The sequence below is a fragment of the Balaenoptera musculus genome, chromosome 16 (genome assembly GCF_009873245.2).
Source record: "Balaenoptera musculus isolate JJ_BM4_2016_0621 chromosome 16, mBalMus1.pri.v3, whole genome shotgun sequence".
In the NCBI taxonomy this organism is placed as follows: Eukaryota; Metazoa; Chordata; class Mammalia; order Artiodactyla; family Balaenopteridae; genus Balaenoptera; species Balaenoptera musculus.
The window spans coordinates 79,225,284-79,246,006 of NC_045800.1; the positions used below are offsets into that span (position 1 = coordinate 79,225,284).

The 20,723-nt window shown below is 41.2% G+C and overlaps 1 protein-coding gene across 1 annotated transcript in view; it reads left to right on the forward strand.

Moving 5' to 3' along the window:
• The first annotated feature begins 1,164 nt into the window (after window positions 1–1,164).
• Window positions 1,165–20,723, forward strand: part of ERO1B (endoplasmic reticulum oxidoreductase 1 beta) — a 62,713-nt gene continuing 43,154 nt past the window's right edge. The window contains 2 exon segments of the mRNA XM_036828752.1: window positions 1,165–1,490; window positions 13,388–13,507. Coding sequence (XP_036684647.1) covers window positions 1,389–1,490; window positions 13,388–13,507 — 222 coding nt within the window. The 5' untranslated portion in view covers window positions 1,165–1,388.

A 20,723-nucleotide genomic window follows, 5' to 3' on the forward strand; every position in this document is an offset into this window, starting at 1 on the left:
AGAAGCTGGAAAAGGCAAGAAAACATATTGTCCCCTAGAGAAAGCCTCTAGAAAGAATGTAGCTCTGCTGATCCAATTTGGACTCCTGACCTCCAGAACTGTAAGATGATAAATTTGTTTTAAGCCACTAAATCTGTGGTGATTTGTTATACAAACGATGGGAAACTAATACACACTGCATAAATGTAAGGTGATGTATTACTAGTTCACTAGAAATCAAGGATATTAATAAAGCTAATAGCAGCTATGATTTATTGAACATTTCTTTTATTCTAGGCACCATACTAAGCACTTTATGTTTATAATCTTATGCAATCCTAGAACAATGTTTCAGGTGGGTATTAGTGTGTTTACTTTATAGACGGACAAACTGAGGCTCAGAGACGTTAAGTAACTTGTCTAAAGCCACATAACAAACTAGGATGTTTTAGAGGTGGGAGCTGAACCCAGTTATCACTCCAAAATTTTCTGTGTGTTCATCCCCATTCCCAGATTTTATTATGAACTTGGGTTACGTCCCATCCTTTAACGTGTTTGTAATTATGTATGTAATTATGTATATAATCATGTTTGTACTTGTCAGCATAGGAGTGGGAGCTGGACGAGGCAGAGGACGACATCCACGTCTGGGGCGTGTAAGATGAAGGAGGAGCCGAAGCCATCTCCACAAGTCGCAGGTGGCTCATCCAGGCACCCGCGGTAGATGTGAGGCTACAGAAAAGTGGGTGAGACAAAGAAAGCGCCCGACACTGAAAAGTCGAAGAGCCGGTGTTTCTCATCTGCGTAGATCCTGGGCGAATCCTGGAGCCTCGCGGCCGCGCGGTGTCAACGAGCGATGACACAGGGAGGTGCCCCTTCGTCCCGTTTCCAGGAGCAACTGCCAAGGGAAGGGGCGCGGCCTGCGGCCGGCTGCGGGGTAGGGCGCTCCATCCCACCGGCCCGCACCGCCTCTTGTTTTGGAGGCCCGCGTGGTCCCCCGTCATTGGTCGCCTTGGAGCCCGAGGCCCCGGGGAGGCGGAGCGGTCTCCGCAGCTGTAGTTCCCGGGTTCCCCTGCCGCCGGCCCCGCCTTCCGGCCTGAGGCGCCCTCCCGGCCGCGTGGGACCACAACTCCCACAAGGCCTCGCGGTCGGAGGGGGCGTGGCCGGGCGCAGGGGAGGCCGGGGGCGGGGCCGCCTGGGGGATGAAGTCGGGGCCACTCGGCTCGCCAGCCTCGCTCACAGCTGCTGGGCGCCAGGCAGAGCGTCCCCAGCCTCCGGACGGGCGTGCAGACCTCTGACCCTGGAGTCTCTTGGCCGCCGGGAGTCGTCCGCTTGGGTCGTCGCCCGGGCCGCCCGCCGTTCTCCGGCCCCGAGGGGCCCGGCCGGCAGCTGCGAGGGGAGAGGTCAGCATGAGCCGGGGGGTCCGGCGGGCCGGCGCAGGGCAGGGGGCGGCGGCCGCGGTGCAGCTGTTGGTCACCCTGAGCTTCCTCCCGAGCGTCGTCGAGGCCCAGGTGAGCCCGAGTGATGCCGGCGCGGGGACCCCCGGCCAAAAGCCGGCGGCGGCAGCGGCGGCGACCGGGCCGCAGCTGAGGCGCGGGAGGGCCGCGGCCGGAGCCCGGCGTGGTTTCTGGCGAGCGGAAAAGACGGGGGTGGGGCGCGGGGAGGGGGGTTGAAACCGTGATCGTTGAGCCCAGGAAACGCCTGCGAGCCGCTCGCGGCGTGCGGGGATGGCGACACTCCTGGGGTCATGGCAGGAGAAAGAGGAAGATGGTGACGGTCCCCGGAGGTGTTTTCGTTTCTATCTTTCTGATGTTTAAGCGGCTGAGAGTGTGGCGGGAGATGGGACGGGAATGAAAACCTCCGCGGCTGTTATGGGAAGAGAGCACGCAGAGAAATGGGGAAGCCCTCCCCGCGGCGAGCTCAGGGGGGCGGCGGGCAGATGGAGAGGAGGTGACAGACCCCGCGGCCCTGCAACAGCCGTGTGGATCGCGAGGGGGACGAGACTTAACTTCCTCGACTTTCGGAATAGAGAGCCCCTCGCATCTTCCCTCGCTCAGGACCGCCGTATTTTTACCCAGCTTGTACTCTGTCTCCTAAGTGGCATCGCCAGGTGAGCCCAAGTACGAGACTGGGGGTCTGTGTCTGACCTTGTGGCTCCATCAGCAGTGAGGTGCTGGCTGGTAAATTAGGGTTTGGGGGTCGTCTTTGTGAGGCGTATCTTACGGAAGGGTTCTCAGTATGCTGGAAATCAGAGGGTTAGCTTCCCAGAGCCTTTTGCCTTAAGAAAGGTGTTTGCTTCTTTTTCATACAGGAGAATTTGAATAGACTGCTTCCAGGTGCTCTCTTGCCTGCACCTGCTCCAAAGTGGCAAAACTACTAAAAGCAAAAAAACACAAAAAGGTGTCTCAGGTGGCCCGATAATGAGGGGAGACGTCGATTGAAGCAATTAATGCTGATTGTTAAGTAAAATTGAAGATAACTGAGGGTAACCGTGTAAACATGTTTTTCTCACTTTTTATTCAGACACTGTTTTTCATAGCGTTATGGTGTTCTGAATCCCGGAATGCCCGAATATTCAGTTTCTGTTCCTGTTTGAAGTTTTTTTTAAAGATTTTTTTTTTTTTTTGGACGTGGACCATTTTTTAAGTCTTTATTGAATTTCTTACAATGGTGCTTCTGTTTTATGTTTTGGTTTTTTGGCTGCGAGGCATGTGGGATCTTAGCTCCCCGACCAGGGATTGAACCCGCACCCCCTGCACTGGAAGGTGAGGTCTTAACCACTGGACCGCCAGGGAAGTCCCTGAATATTTTTTAAATGAATGATTTGATAAAAATAAAAGGGGCAGACTTTTGGTTTGGGTGGGGAGGGGGAGATATTAAAAGTGCAGATTCTCTGGGTCCGTTACCAGATGTTCTGACTTAAGGGATCTGGATGTGAACCAGGAATCAGCATTTTAAACCAGCCTTGCAAGTAACTAATGCAGTTACCCTTGTAACTATCTTTTAACCCCATTTGGAAACACTGAAATAGATAGTGGCAATCTGGGCATATCTACCAGACTTAGGAAAAGTATATTTTCCAAATTGTCTTTGGCAAAATTATTTTCTAGTTATTAGTGGGCCGTTTCTTTTTGAGTAGAATTTACATTTAGCTATTTTTTAAATTTTTGATTTTTCTCATTTTCTCTTTATATAGCATATATTAATTGTATACTTTATCACCGATGTAGAAGCTTCGTTTTAGGTTCCTATCACTAATTATGTGTATTAATGCTTTATAATTCCATGTGTACTTTAAATTTTATTATATCCAAGTGAATATATGTAATTTAAATTTCATTATGTCCAAATGAATGTATATAGTTCAATAGTTAAAGATTTGTGCATATTCAAGGTAGCATTGTACCAAGCAGTCCTCAAAAATGAATATATATGGTTTTTGTTTCCAGTGGTACTTTCTAATGTAGTGTTGGATCATATTTTAGATAGTACTTTAATCTGTAACATGTTTAAAAATACATTATCTCATTTTATTTGACGTATCTGTGGGCCGATTGAGGTAGCTGACGTTCAGAGAGCTTACATGATAAATATCACACTTGTTAAGTAAGTGAAAAAGATTAGACTGGAGCCCCAGTAGGCTTCTTTCTGGTTTATACAGTGCATCTCAGTGAGCTTGCTTCTTTGCGGTATAGAAATAGAGCAGGGGGAGACCCAGGAAAATAAAAAGATGGAACCAAGCCAGTTCTTTCTCTTCTCTTTCATACACTAAATTGGAAGAAAACGGTGAAGAATAAAGGGAAGAATTAGATTTTTTTGAAAAGTACTTCTATTCACAAGAAGTTAGTTAAGGAGATGAATATATTGAATGTTATCTCCTTACATTAAAAGCATAAAATTATTTTTAAGCACATGAAATGATAGGCATTTGTACATCACATACTCCATGTTTTATAAATGAAATGTAAATGTGCTTTGTAGTACGGCAAAACATAGGAACTAAAAACATAGTGCATACAAGTGATATAACAAGTTAATCTTCCTGTAAAGAAATAACTTCAGTCAGATATATTTTTAAATTTTTTAAAATGCATTTCTGAGGTGGCAGGAAATCAAGGAATACATAAAGCCGCCCCGCCCCCCAAGATGGAAAGCCAGAACCTTGAGACTCAAACAGTGCTGCTTCAGTCCCATTACCTTGAGGACCTCCCCCAAACTCTGAACACCTTGAGCTTCTGCTTTAACAACTACATGGAGTGGAGTGAAAAAATAAAGCCTGTGTCTGCCCAAAGAGAGGGAAATAAAAGGAGGCCCCACCATAAAGCTTGGGCTCCACAGAGCTACATCTTCAATAACAAGGGTAAATGAGAAGTGAAACCCACCACAAGTAAGGGGAAAGTGAAGAAACTTGCTAGGGGAAGGGGAAAAAAAAAACTGCCTTGAAAATTTGTAACCATGAGCCAGCCCTTCTACAGGGCAAATTCATGCCACCTGTGCTGGGAAAAGCTTTAAGTGGGAAATTTAATTTGTAGCAGCCTCAGGTTGGTACGCTCCCAGTTTACTGGTAAAAGCAAATATCCATTCCCTCTGGATGGATTTATTTTCAACCCAGGCCCTAAAGAATTCTTGAAGATAAAGTGTCAGGAAGAATAAGCTAATAGTCAAAAATCACAAAACACACAAAGGCACCATGAATGAGATATTAGAAATATAGATTATAGAAATAGACCTGTAATGACCTTAGATTTTGAAAATATCAGACATAATTTAAAATCACTGTGTTTAATGTGTTTAAATAAAAAGACTTGAAAGTATGAAAAGGAACAAGAAATTTTAAAGAATTACCCAAAAGATTAAAACATAATGAAGTAGAAGTTCTAGAAATGAAATTAAGAAATCAATGGATGGATTAAATAGCTGATTATACCCAGCAGAAAACAATGATTATTGCATCAGACAACCATTTTATGTCCTTTTCTTTCTACTTTACCCTCCAACACCTCCTTTTCCACCCTCACTTTTAGCTTCATACTTCACTAAAAAACTTGGAGTAATCAGAAGAATCCACATCTGTCCACCTACTAGTCTCTGACACACATATTTTGACTTCCTGTAGATTACCATGGATGAACCCTTTGTGCTCTTATCAAAGGTCAATCCCTCTACTTTTATTTTAGTCCCATTCCTTCTTTCCAATTCAAGGACATGGCTCGAGCAAATCTTCCCTTTCTCTCCTGGATCATTGATTTTTCCTTCTCTAATGGACAGTTACTGTCATCGTAAAACATGCTGTTAATTCTACTACTTGAAATTTCTCTCTTGACCCACCCATCTCTTCTGACTCTGCTCAATTTTTCTATAGAAAAATTCCCCTCTATAGAAAAACTCCTCAAAAGAGTTATCTGTATCTTTCCTATTCCGATCATTCAGCCCATTCCAGCCTGACTTTTGGCTCTACCACTTCTCCAAAACTGCTCTTGTCAAGGTCACTAATGTCTTCTTTGCTGCTAAAGCCAGTAGTTTTGGGAAAGCTAAGATTTAAAAACTATCGGCAGATTTTTTTCACAGCTCAGCACTCACTGTCCTTGAAATACGTTTTTTGGTTTTTTATTTTTCTTTTTTTGGTTTCCAGGATAGTATACTTTTCTGATTTCTTTCCTGTCTTTCTGCAGGCCAGTCTTTCTTAGAATCCTTTGCTTGTCCCTCCTCTGTCCCTGACCGCTAATCGGTTGAACCTCAGGGTTCAAATCTTGTACTCTTTCGTCTGTCCACCTTTGTCATCTCATTTAGTCTCTTGGTTTTAAATACCATCTATATAACTGACTCTCAGAATCTCCAGACTAGGATTCTCGGCTCTAGATCCATACATCCAAGTACCTTTTCAGCCTCTCCACTTGGATAATTAATAGGTATCACAAACTTGATGTATCAGGAACCAAATTCCTGATTTCTTTTCCCTCTCAAATCTGTTCTTCCCACAGTCTGCTCCCCCTTAAACCTATGCTGCAGCCAAGCTGACGTCCCTGCTGTTCCTCAAACACGGCAAATGTGTTCTTGCATTGAGACTCTTGGACTAGCAGTTTCCTCTGCCTAGCTAGCACTCTTCTCATGTATTCATGTGGTTCACTCACTCACTTTCTTAGGTTTCTGCTACAGTGTCACCTTGTCTGCCATGTCCACTTACCTAAATTGTCACCTTCCCTGACCGTACAATACAAAAGAGAAACCCTTCATCCTCGCCTTGTACTCCGTGTTCCTTTTAGCCTCTGCTTGAAACTCTTCCAGTGGCTTCCTGCCTCACTCAGTGTGGTGTGATACAGAAACATGCTTGCTCTTTGTCCCCTATTCCTGGCACGAAGCTCCTAAAAGCCTTGGAATTTCCTGAGAAATAGGGGTGCCCCTTTCAGTCGTAGCTGAGTTTATGCTAATGAGGTGACTTAGGTGGGAACCCCTAGAGAGCTACAGGATGAGCCTGGTGCAGAAAGGCCAAGTGCTTAGAGGATTGGAACTTTCGGCCCTACCCACTGACCTCTAGTTTCGGGTGAGGGGTGCTGTAGATTGAGCTCTGTAAAAACTCTTAGAACAGTGAGATTCGATGAGCTCCCAGGTTGATGAACGCATAGGCTTGCTGGGAGGGTAGCGCAGAGGCACGGAACTTCTGCACGTTGCCCCCTCCACCCATACCCCAATCAGTATCTCTTCCGTTTGGCTGTTCTCTCTTGCCTTGTGCATCTCTTCCGTTTGGCTGTTTCTGAGTTGTACCCTTTGCGGTAAACCAGTAAAAGTAAGTAAAGTCTTTTCCTGAGTTCTCTAGGCCATTCTAGCAAATTATCAAACCTGAGAAGGAAGTTGTGGGAACCCCTCTCTATAACCAGTCAGCCAGTACAGGTGGCTTGGGGCTGGTATCTTAAGTTGGGGCAGTCCTGTGTGTCTACACCCTTACTCTTTGGGGTCTGCTCTAATTCCATGTGGTATCAGAATTGAATTGGGCACCCAGTTAATGTTGGAGAGGTGGAGAATTGGTTGGTGTGAGAAAACACCAGACTCAGAAAAGCCAAAATCTTAATAAAGGTCCTCTAATTCTCCTTTTACCTATTATGTAGTCTTCCTTATTGTTTCTCTGAGCTGTTGGGCAAGCTTACTGCCTCAGGGCCTTTGCATTTAGTATTCCCAATGCCTGGAATGCTTATTCCTCTCCCGCCCCCCCTCACCCCCCCAAAAAAAGCATGGTTTGCTCCTTCCCCTCTTTAAGTTTTGCTGAAATTTCAGTTGGACCTTCTATAATTATCCCTCTTTAAAAATTTAGCAGCCCCGATTCTGTAACACCTGTCTCAATTCTCTGGTTTTCCTCCGTATCACTTTATTACTATCTGACAGACTCTATACTTTGGTCATTCATTTTTTTTTCTCTTCTATGAGAATTCTCTTTCTTCTAATATTACATTCCCAGTAATTAGAACAGTGCAGGGCTTATGTTAGGCTCTCAATAAATATGTTGGATAAATGAATAAATGAATGGAAGAGAAGTGCAAATAAGTTATTCATAATGAAGCCCAGAAAGATAACAAGATGGTAAATGTTTAAGAGAGCTTAAGAGACGTGAATAATAGAGTAAGAAGGTCTAATATGATGACTGGAGTTCCGGAAGGTTAAAATAGAATAGGGAAAAAGCAGTATTTTTACTGCATGTCAATATGAAAAAGACAACCCAATAGAAAAATGAACAAAAGATATAAACAGACATTTTACACAAGAAGAAATACAAATGTTTTATAAAACATTAGAACTTTGTACCTCATTAGTGCAAAAAAAAAAATCAGAGACCCTTTCATGCTTACTAGATTGGCAAAAATGAAAACACAGATTAATATAAAATATTGGTGAGGATATGATTCAACAGCAACTCCCATCCACTGCTGGTAGGGTTGTAAACTGGTACAACTGTTTTGGAAATAAGCCTGTCATTCCCTGGTAAAACTGAACATGTACTTCTAGTAATTCTACTCCTAAGCATATAACCTGGAGGAAGTCTTACACACATATATATATCAGGAGATATGTACAAAAATGTTTGTATACATTGTTCTTTAGCTGATTCTGGAAATAACCTAAATATGGATTGTATTAGTTTCCTATTGCTGCTGTAACAAATCTACAAACTCGGTGGCTTAAGATAACACAAAGTTATTATCTTATGGTTCTATGGCCAGAAGTCTGAAAATTGGTCTTAAAGGTGTGTTAAAGGTGTGAACAAGGCTGCATTCTTTCTCCCTTTCTCTAGGGGAGAACTGTTCCTTGCCTTTTCCAAGCTTCTAGAAGCTGCTGTGTTCCTTGGCTTGTGGCCTCTTCCTCCATCTTCAAAGCCAGCAGTGTAGAATCTTCCAGTCTTCCTCTGACTCTGACATTCCTGTCTCCCTCTTATAAAGAACTTTGTATTGGTTCCACCTGTATAATCCAGTGTAATCGCACCATCTTAAATTCCTTGACTTAATCACATCTGCTGAGTCCCTTTTAACATAGTCACAGGTTTCAGAAATTAGAGCATGGACATCTTTGGGGGGCCATCTCTGCTTACTGTATATAATAGATCAACAATAGAAAAAATAAATTGTGATATTTTCAGATAATGTAACATTTACAGCAGTGAAAATAAATGAGCTACTATAAAATTCATCATTTTGGATAAATGCCAAAGTAAAATGTTAGCAAAAGAAGCACATCACGGAAGAATTCACACATTAGATGACGTTCATGTTAAAGTTCAAAAACAGGAAAGGATAACCTAAGTACATTGTTAAGGGATACTTCATATGTGATGAAATTATAAAGAAAAGAAATAAACAAAAGTAAAATTTTTACCTCTAAGAGGAGGGAGATGGATATAATTAAAAAGGGACTTCAAAGATACTGGTGGTATTCAATTTCTATTTATTTATAAATTTTATTTAGATATGATTGACATATAATATTGTATCAATGTTAGATGTACAACATAATGATTTGGTATCTCTAAATATTGTGAAATGATCACCAGAATAAGTCTAGTTAACATCCATCACCATACATTATTAGAAATTTTTTTCTTGTGATGAAAGCTTTTAAGATTTACTTTCTTAGGAAGTTTCAAATATATAATACAGTCTTATTAACTGTAGTCACCATGCTGTACATTACATCCCCATGACTTTATAGCTGAAAGCTTATACTTTTTAACCCCCTTCCCACATTTCACTGAACCTCCTACCCCAGCACCTCTGACAGCACTAATCTGTTCTCTGTATGCATGCGCTTAGATTTCTTTTTGGTTTTTGTTGTTGTGTTTTGTTTAGACTCCACATGTAAGTGAGACTGTATGGTATTTATCTTTCTCTCTCTCACTTAGTTCAGTATGCGTTATGTCCTCAAGTTCCATCCATGTTGCAAATGGCCAGATTTTATTCTTTTTCATGACTGGATATATTGTATATATATATATACCACATTTTCTTTATTCATCCATCAATGAATACTTGGGTCACTTCAGTACTTGGTTATTGTAAATAATGCTGCAGTGAACGTGGAGCTACATATATCTTTTCAGGTTAGTATATTTGTTTTCTTCAGTTAAATACCAAGAAGTGAAATTGCTGGATCATGTGGTAGTTCTATTTTAAATTTTTTTCTGGGCCCTCCATACTGTTCTCCACAGTGGCTGCACCAATTTACATTCCCACCAACAGTGCCCAAGGGTTTTCTTTTCTCCACACCCTCGCCAACACTTGTTACTTCTTGTCTTTTTTAATAATAGCCATGCTGACAGGTGTGACGTGATATCTCATGGTGGTTTTGATTTTCATTTCCCTGATGATTGGTGATATTGAGCACCTTTTTGTGTACCTGTTGGCCATCCCTATGTCTTCTTTGGAAAAAGGTCTATTCAGATTCTCTGCTCATATTTTAATCAGATTATTTTTTGCTGTTGAGTTGTGTGAGTTCTTTATATATTTTGGATATTAACCCCTTACTGCATATGATTTGCAAATATTTTCTTCCATTCCATAGGTTGTCTTTTCATTTTGTTAGTGGTTTTGCTTTGCTGTGCAGAAGCTTTTTCGTTTGATGTAGTCCCACTAGTTTGTTTTTACTTTTGTTGCCTTTGCTTTTGGTGTCAAATCCAAAAAATCATCACTAAGACTGATGTCAAGGAGCTTAACACTTGTGTTTTCTTCTAGGAGTTTTATGGTGTCAGATCTTATGTTCAAGTCTTTGATCCACTTGAGTTAATTTTTGTGTATGCTGTAAGATAATGGCCCACTTTTCATTCTTGCGCATGTGGCTGTATGTCTGGTTTTCCCAACACTGTTTATTGAAGAGACTATCCTTTCCCCATTGTGTATTATTGGCTCCGTTGTCATAAATTAATTGACCATATATTTATGGGTTTCTTTCTGGGCTTTTATTCTGTTTTGTTGATTTGTGTGTTTTTGTTTTTCTAGGTTTGTAATATAGTTTGAAATTGGGGCATATGATGCCTCCAGCTTTGTTTTTTCTCAAGATTGCTTTGGCTGTTCTGGGTCTTTTATGACTCCACACAAATTTTTAGGACTGTTTGTTCTATTTCTGTGAAAAATGCTGCTGGAATTTTGATAGGGATTGTATTGAACCTTTATACTGCTTAGAGTACTATGGACATTTTGACAATATTCTTCTAATCCATGAGTATGGAATAGCCTTCCATTTATTGTGTCGTCTTTAATATTTTTCATCAATATATTATAGTTTCTAGGACTTTCAGCTCTTGGTTAAATTTTTTCCTAGGTGTTATTTTATTCTTTTTGTTGCAATGGTGAATGAATTGTTTCTTAATTTCTCTTTCCGATAGTTTGTTATTAGTGTATGGAAGCACTACACGTGATTTTTGTGTATTGATTTTGTATCCTGGAACTTGTTTATTAGTTCTAACAGTGTTTAGTCTAAAATTCTTTAGGATTTTCTGTGTATTATATCATATCATCTGCAAATAGTGGAAGTTTTACTTCTTCCTCTCCAACTTGGGTGGCTTTTATTTCTTCTTCTTTTCTAATTTCTATTTTTAAAAATTTGGTTATATACAGTGTTTGTCTTAGTAGTAGCCTTTAAGAGTTGGAAATAAGTTCACGGTAATTTTGTATGCCTTCCTCCAACCCCTACACAATTAACATATTTAAAAATACTGTGGTTTACTAACTAAAAGTTAACAATTTAAGAAGAATTTGTAAGAATGAGCAGTCAGTGGGTAAAATATTTTTAAAGCCTAGAAAGATTTTTGGTGTGTATTTTGTTTCCTCTTTTCCCCCCTTTTATTATTTAGGGGCCTAGAATTTGAAGTTTTGTAAGCAGTAAGCTCAGAGCAATGGAATGAAATTTGGTGGAGTTAGTGACAGAATCTTAGTAAGTGGGATAGCAAAGCATAATAGAACTTCAGAGCCACAATTCTTGATAATGATTCCTTTTCTTTATCTCAAGATAATATAGCTCTAACTCTTTATGTTGTAAGGAGTTTGGCGACACATTTATACTCCTAGGGAAAAAGCGTGAGACAGAAACAACTGCGAAGTTTCCATTTTTTGATCATTCTTTGCATATATTCCTCCTGTGGATCACATGAATAACCTTTAACAGGCTGAGTCCCATTTTTGTTTTTAAATTTTAATTTTAATTGCGGTAATTATAGGTTCCATGCAGTTGTGAGAAATAATACGTAAAAATGTCATTTACCCTTTATCTAGTTTTTTCCAACGGTAACATTTTGTAAACATACAGTATAATATTATAAATAGGACATTGACATTGATACAGTCATGTGTATCTGTTTTACTTGTTTCATTTGTGTACCTATGGATTAGTTCTGTACTCTTTTTTCACATGTATAGGTTTGTGTGTCCACCACCAGTCAAGATACTGAAAAATTTCATCACTGCAAGGATCCTTTCTGTTGCCCTTTTATAACCACACCTACCTCCTTCCTACCCTACTCCCCCCATCAAGCTCCCATCCCCTACTCCAGTCCCTAAGCGCTGGCAACCAGTGAGCTGTTCTCCATTTCTAAACTTTTGTCACTTCAAAAATGTTGTATCAGGCTTCCCTGATGGCTCAGTGGTTAAGAATCTTCCTGCCAATGCAGGGGACATCGATTCGAGCCCTGGTCTGGGAAGATCCACATGCCACGGAGCAATTAAGCCCGTGTGCCACAACTACTGAGCCTGCACTCTAGAGCCCGCGAGCCACAACTACTGAGCCCGCGTGCCTAGAGCCCATGCTCAGCGACAAGAGAAGCCACCGCAATGAGAAGCCTGCGCACCGCAACGAAGAGTAGCCCCCACTCACCGCAACTAGAGGAAACCCGTGCGTGGCAACGAAGACACAACGCAGCCAAAAATAAAATAAATAAAATAAAATAAAATAAAGTTATTAAAAAAATGTTATATGAATGAAATCATATGGTATGTAACCTTTTGGGATTGGCGATTTTTCGCTCAGCTTAATTCCATAAAGATTCATCCAAGTTGTGCATGTTAATGAGTCCCAGTTTTAAATTTAGCTGAAGAATGTTTTATGGAATTTTTAGACTCTGAACTCACTTTGTAAATATCAATTTCTCTTCTTCGATTAATGTATACTTTGAGTAGTGGATAAAAGTATAGATTTTAAAGTGCAATAGACTTGCGACTGAAGTCTCATGTCTACTTTGGAAAAATTATTTTAACCTTGCTAAGCCTTAATTTCCTTACATGTAAAATGAGGATAATGATACCATTTCTTAGGGTATTTAAAGAATAAATGGGGGAGGGTGGGAGGGAGGGAGATGCAAGAGGGAAGAGAAATGGGAACCTATTGTATATGTATAACTGATTCACTTTGTTATAAAGCAGAAGCTAACACACTATTGTAAGGCAATTATACTTCAATAAAGATGTTTAAAGAAAAAAAAAAAAAGAATAAATGAGTTAACATATGTAGTGGTCTTAGCATCATGCCTGTCACGTAAGTGTTCCATAAATGGCAGTCTAAAAGAAAGACAGAGTTACTACAGCAATATTATTACAGCCTGTGATTTATAGGTTAATCTTGGAAGAAGTTGCCTTAGCATTCCAATGACTATTTGGATTTTATATATGTTTAGTCAAGGGAGAAAGCATTCAATAGCTTTCTTTTTGATCGCTGAACAAGAATGTTTAGTTCTTCAGAATGGGTATATCTAATCCTTGTATTACTTTTTGTTTAATTGACCATTGTAAAAAAGTGACTGCTTTAAATGTTATATATCTTAATCAGCAAATACTAGCTAAGTTGAATGCATAATTTGTCTTTTTATGTAATAGTACAGATTTGTTAAGATTGAAACATCAGTAGTTTACATCTTTTCAATTATATACATGTTTCCCCCTAGGTCACCGGTGTCCTGGATGACTGCTTGTGTGATGTTGATAGCATCGATAACTTCAACACCTTCAAAATCTTCCCCAAAATAAAAAAGCTGCAAGAACGAGACTATTTCCGTTATTACAAGGTATGGTTATAATTTCAGATTCCATTGGTACTAAAGATTTTTACATAGCTCTCTACAGGTGCGACTCTTGCGACTCTTTTGGAAACCCATTTCTATTCTTTTTTTTTTTTTTAATTAATTAATTTATTTATTTTTGGCTGTGTTGGGTCTTCGTTTCTGTGCAAGGGCTTTCTCCAGTTGCGGCGAGCGGGGGCCACTCTTCATCGCGGTGCGCGGGCCTCTCACTGTTGCGGCCTCTCCTGTTGCGGAGCACAGGCTCCAGACGCGCAGGCTCAGTAGTTGTGGCTCACGGGCCCAGCTGCTCCGCGGCATGTGGGATCTTCCCGGACCGGGGCACGAACCCGTGCCCCCTGCATTGGCAGGCGGATTCCTAACCACTGCGCCACCAGGGAAGCCCCATTTCTATTCTTCTCAGCACTCTGTGTGTACCCTTTATCATTGGAATGTATTAAGTATTGCAGTGAAAACCTATTAGTCTTTTTGAACCCTAAGAATCTGAACTCCCTTCCTGTGTTTGGGGAATTTCTCATTGTTCAATTTGGGTTTTGAGGCAGAGACCCCTTCCTCTATAGAAGTTGAAAATGCCCAGTACTTATTTTATCAGCCTCCCTTGTAACTTAGGTTCTGTCATCTAGACACACCTACCCAGGCTCTGAGTTGTGCTGATGGCGTTGTTGTGTGCTGTCGTTGTGAGTGGTACACGGTTCCACAGCAGCATTTGTTGGGTAGCTCACTGTGACAGGTGGCAAAGCATCCTGAGGATAGAAGCCGAACACCATCCGTAGTAAGACTGCAGCATTGGTTCTGAAGTCCAACAATAGTCCACTCTAGACCATTTCAAAATAACCAACGGTAGTTTAAAGGCAGTAGCAATAACACAAATTCAAAAGAACAATGGTTTAAAAGCTGCTGTTGTGTTCTTGCTCTCAGTATTTGGTTGGGTTTATAATTTCTTTGATTTTCATTTTTAGTTTATTTTAAAAAGTAAGCATGATTTCCTTTTTTATCCTGTTACTGTATGGTTATCTTAGTCCTTTAAATTTTTTTTATACATTTATTTATGTATTTATTTTTGGCCGCGTTGGGTCTTCGTTGCTGTGCGCGGGCTTTCTCTAGTTGCTGCAAGCAGGGGCTACTCTTCGTTGCGGTGCACAGGCTTCTTATTGCAGTGGCTTCTCTCTGCAGAGCACGGGCTCTAGGCGCACGGGCTTCACTAGTTGCGGCACTCGGGCTCAGTAGTTGTGGCTCACGGGCTCTAGAGCACAGGCTCAGTAGTTGTGGTGCATGGGCTTAGTTGCTCCTCGGCACGTGGGATCTTCCCAGACCAGGGATCAAATCCACGTCCCCTGCATTGGCAGGTGGATTCTTAACCACTGCGCCACCAGGGAAGTCCCCAGTCCTTTAAATATTTTTGAAGGTTAAAAAATAAAACTTCCCAAATAGTGTAAGTTGTGCAGAAAGATAACAAAGTCAAGACCTAAAGATTTGGGAACCCATCCCCTTTTCCCATCAGCAACAAGAATATACAAAAAAGTGAATGTTTCTCCTCTATACAAAATCCTTTAGGAATACAGTTTCCATAAACTTATTTCAAAAAGAAATCTATACCTAAGCAAACTATTGTCTAACATTCTAGACATTTTACATACAAACAACACAGGTTCGAATAGCTTCTTCAAATTCCCACTCCTATGTCTATAAGTCTGTCTGCATTTGTAACTGCTTTGTCTTGCTTCCTTTCTACTTCTAGGCTTAACCATTTGAAATTGTTGCTTTTAGAGGTCAGAATGGTTGAATGTTGCCAGTTTCATATGGTTCAGTCTAATACAGTGAAGGAAGTGTTCGTTCTATCAAAGACCATCCCTTCACAGAACGTCCAGATCACATGTCCACTCTATGTCATGGCCCTCACTCTTTCACTCCTCCCTTTTGGGATTATATCTTCTGTTTCTGTATCCCCATAGGTCTGGTCAATAGTAGGCACTCAAATATTTGAATAAATGAATGAATATCTCATTGAATCTTTACACTGAAAGCCTGTTAGGTCAACATTATCCACATTTTCCAAAGAATAAACAATGGTTTAGGTATCCTAAGGTAGGGTACTTTTGTTGGCTTACAAACAAAACAGAAGTTTTATTAAGAAAAGGTGTGGAGCAGCTCACAAAATTGAAAGATAAGCTGAAGAAGCATATTTCAGAAAAGACAGAAATTGTAGCAGGAACTAATGGCCATTCTCTTCATGATACCGCCAAAATTTTGGATCAAATTAACCATTTTCCCATATTTTAATATTACACAAGAGTCAGATTTCTGGGAGAGAGGGTCTAAATTGGTCAAGGCCACCACTTGACCAAAGGACAATTTGGTTAATAGTCCTGTTTGAATTTGCATATTGTTTCTCCAAGGGAAGTTAGGGGATGTTACAGAAGGAGGAAAAATGAAAGTTGAGTAGGCAAAAATAACAATGTGGTCCTTGGCTAGCCAACATACAATTCATTGTCATACATGCAATTTAAAAAATGTTCCAACCAACGTAATGAAATTACTGTGTATGTAACCGGAATATATTCATACCCTTTCCCAAAGGAGGGTAATGCAATGATCTAGTTAATCCAGTTAGCTTCAAGTCTAGGATATGTGGGTGCTATCTACTCTTCTTGTAGTTCTGTCAACCTATGAATTAAAAAAAAAAACAAAAAAACGGAAATTTGACGTAGAGTACGTTAGTGGTGGAAGAGGAAAGCTAAGAGAAGGGGTTAATTTTAAACACACATGATTCAGCAAGCAAGGAAATACAGGTAGAAGTAACAGTCTACCTTTGTCAACTGGTCACTTGGCTGCTGTAGCTTGTATTTATATTTTCTCTCTTCTATCCGTTACATTTCTTTATTTGCCAAGTATTTATCGAATAATTACTTTGTAACAGAGTGTATTCTAGGTGCTGTGGATACAATAGTGAATAAAACAAAGCCTCTCACCTTATGAAACTTTTTATATGATTAGGGAGACAGACAAACAAGTAAACAATAAAATAGCATTTACTTTATAATCATAGGAAATTACATGGGGAAAAATAAAGTTGGAGATAGAGGATAATGGGAATGGGGAAGGTAGGTAGCACTATTTTAAAGAAGGTGGTCAGGAAAGGAAGGCATTCTTGCTGTGCCAGTTGAGCAAAGACCTACCTAATGTGAAAGAGTCAACCATGACAAGATCTAGAGAAAGAACATTCCAGGGAAGGGGAGTTGAACTGCAGGTATGAAGGCGCAGAGTGTTTGAAGACCAGTATAGCTGGAGGAAGGTGAATGAGAGGGAGAGTTGGAGAGGTAGGTAGGGGCCAGATTAAAAAAAAAAAAAAAAAAAAAGGGAATTCCCTGGTGGTCCAGTGGTTGGGACTCCACGCTGTCCCTGCCAAGGGCTGGGTTTCCCCTGGTCGGGGAGCTAAGATCCCGCAAGCCACTTGGGGTGGCCAAAAACAAACAAACAAACAAAAAACCCCCTATGCGTTCATCTAAGCATTTAAATCAAAATTTGAGAATTAAACAATGACTTAATAAGGCCCTGTAGTTTTTGTGTTTTTTTTTAACCACAGTAAGGCTGTTGGATCCAAAGTGTGATAAGAAGCTATTGGAGGAATTTGTACAAAAGAGACTGTATGGGTGTGAGGCAGGAAACAGAGAAAGCACTTCCAAGGCTATTGCAGTAGTCCAGCTGAAAGATGATATGGATTTGGAATAGGCTAGTAGAGTTGGAAAAGGTGAAAAATGATCGAATTAGTGCCATATATGAAAGGTAGCACAGCAAGCTCTTCTGATGAATTGAATGTAAGGTGTGAGGGTAAAAGTGAACTCAAAGATGATGCCTAAGTTTTGAGCATGTTACCAAAAATAAAATGTATATATCATGACCAAGTGGATTTCATTCCAAGAATGTAAAGATGAGGCTTTTAGGTCTTCAACAAGATTCAGTACACATTCCTGATTTTTTTAAAACGTTGACAAAGTAAGAATGAGGGATACTTCCTTAACATGATAATTTCAACCCTAACATCAGCACTGCCAGCACCTTACTTCTGGGGAAACACTAGAGCAATTCTCCCTTAGGTCAGGAACCATGAGGAGGGGATACCTACTATCTCCTTTACTGTTGGACCATATTGGCCAGTATAGTCAAACAAGAAAAAACAACTAGAGGCATAAAAATTTTAAAAGAATAAATAAAGCTATCTCCATTTATAAATGACAAAGTAGACCTAGAAAACTCTAAATTATTAAATGAACACAAATAATAAAAAATGCATTAAGATAGCATGTTATAGGGCTTCCCTGGTGGCGCAGTGGTTGAGAATCTGCCTGCTAATGCAGGGGACACGGGTTCGCGCCCTGGTCTGGGAAGATCCCACATGCCGCGGAGCGACTAGGCCCGTGAGCCACAACTACTGAGCCTGCGCATCTGGAGCCTATGCTCCGCAACAAGAGAGGCCGCGATAGTGAGAGGCCCGCGCATCGCGATGAAGAGTGGCCCCTGCTTGCTACAACTGGAGAAGGCCCTCGCACAGAAACGAAGACCCAACACAGCCAAAAATAAATAAATTAAAAAAAAAAAAAAGAGCAGGTTATAAATTTAATATTGAAAAATCAATATCTGCATAAATACAAACAATAACAAGTTAGAAGATATAATGGAGAAGAAATCCCTATTTACATTAGCAAAAAAAGATAAAAAATATAGGAATAAATGTATCAAGAAATGTGCAAAATCTAAAGGAAGAACGCTTCAAAACACTCCTGAAAGACATAAAACTAGGCTCGAACAAATGGACAGATGTCTTTCGTAGCATAAAGATGTTAATTCTCCCCCAAGTTAATATATAAATTTAATGTGATCCCAATAAAAATACAAGTAGTTTTTTTCTGGAGCCGGACAAGTTGTCACAGGTTAAGTTCCCTGGGAAGCTGACTCTGAGACAGTGATTAGTGTCCAAGAGGTTAATTAGGGACAACTCTTAATTAGGAACCAACAGCATAGGGAAGGAAAAGGAAGGGAGGACATCAGGACTGGGCAAAGGGAGAAGTAAAGCTGTGATGCAGCCTCAGAGAAACCTCAGGTGACCCTTTGGGGGGTAGTTCTTAAGATGGGATAACCCCCCAGAGCTGTCCCTACTTCAGGGGGATGTCTAGGCCTTTTTATCCTTACACCAGTCATTGAATGAAGGGCATTGTAGGAAGGGGTGGCACCACCTTGGACAAAGTGGCTCTCTTTAGTTGAAGTTGAATGCCTGCAGTGTTTCCAGGGCTGGGGTAAGAGCCTTTCCTTCCTGAAGGGTGACCTGAGTAGTTTGTTGCAGCGTCTATCACAACCCACTCCTTAACACTGTGTATTAGTTATCTATTGCTACATAACAAAGTAGCCTAAAGTTTAGCAACTTCAGCAAACCGAGAAGGTGGCATTTGAGGAAGACCTAAAGGGAATGAGAAAGCAAGCCATGTGGATATCTGGAGAAAGAACATTCTAGGCAGAGGGAACAGCAAGAGCAAAGGCCCCGAGACCATGGTGTGCCTCATGTATTTGAGGAACAACAGAAGGGGCAGGAAACTAGGGAACCAGCCCACAGAAGGCGTTCTCAGCCATTGAATTGGATTTTGAACTGAGCTGATTTTCAGAGGTATTGTATGTGGGGTGAGAAAGAGAAGAGTCAAGGATGATGCCATGATTTTGGCCTGAAGAACTAGAATAATGGAGTTGCTGTTTACTGAGATGGCAAGAATTACTAGAGGGTAGAGCACAGTTTGGGAGGTGATAATAAGTTTGAGGTGCCTGTGTGTGTCCTGTGGAGATACCAGGGAGGAGGTGGATTTACAAGCCAGGAGCTCAGGGGAACCTGCAATTCCCAAGCGTGCCAGGCGATCTTAAGCTTCTTTGCCTTCAGACATCCGGATCCCTGTGCCTAGAAATCTCTTCCTCTAGGAAACTTCTAGTCATACCCGTTTTACGTGTTACCAAGGAGGCCTTCCTGAGACCCTATAGGCACAGTTGACCACTCTCTCCTCAGGTTGCCAGTCTATACCTGTTTTTGCCTCTTCCTTGTAATGTGGTTATTATTACTTCACCTAGCATGTGTTTACTGAGTTGTCTATTATGTGTGCTGGGCACTGGGATAAAATAATGAATCAGACAAAATCCCCATCCTTACAGTCAGGGGTGCAGACAATAAATAATATTCAAGTAGTGATAAGTGCTATAAAAGCATGTAAAACAGCGTGTGGGGTGTGTATCGAGCACTACTTGAGAGAGTCTGGTCAGAAAGGTCTCTCTGCTGAGGTGATATTTGAGAGAGCCCTGGAGGAGGTGAGGGGATCGAGCCATAAAAGACCTGGAGGAGCCACCAGCACAGGCACAGAGAACAGCCACCGTAAAGGCCCTGAGACAGGGAGGAGCTTGTTGTGTCCCCAGCAAGGCCATTGTGCCTGGAGGACTTTGGGAGGAGATAGGTCAGACAGGTGGGCAGGAGACCAGGTGATGGAGTGCCTGTGGATTTACTCTAAAGGTGAGAGGAAGCCACGGGATGGTTTTGAGCAGGGATTGGTATGCTCTGAGTTGTGTTTCAAAGAGATGATTATGGCTACTGTGTAGAGAATAGATGGTGGTAGGAGTAGGGAGACTTGCAGTAGTCGGGGTAGGGGCAGGTGGCAACAGAAGAGGTGGTGAGAAGCAAGTAATGAATTGTTTGCAGGGGATGAAAAGGAGGAAACAAGAATAAAACTTTGATTTTTGGCTTGGGCAATGCATGTGGATGTCCTATTGAATTACCGTCTTCCTGTTAGGTTTAGAATATGAAAATCCAGAGTATGTAGCATGGTGAAATGTCCGGCATGATCTCGTCTATCTCTACCCTCATTCCCTGTCACTCTCCGCCTTCCCCACTAAAAGTCAGCTAAACTAAGTCAGCGCCTTGTCACCTTTCCACACACACGCTTCCGCCAGCTAAAACACTACCTCCTCAGAGACCTGCATCCACCAGGCCTGTTATTTTCCATCACAGAACTCTGGATTTTCGTTTGTAGCACTTGCCACAATTTGTAATTAAATCAGCATGCAAATATATAATTCCTGTTCCCTCCAGGAAACTGTAAGTTGCAGGGGAAAAGCGCTTTTTCTGCCTCTTTTTCCCCTAGAGCCTACACAGTGCCTGCCTGATGCATAGTGGGTGCTC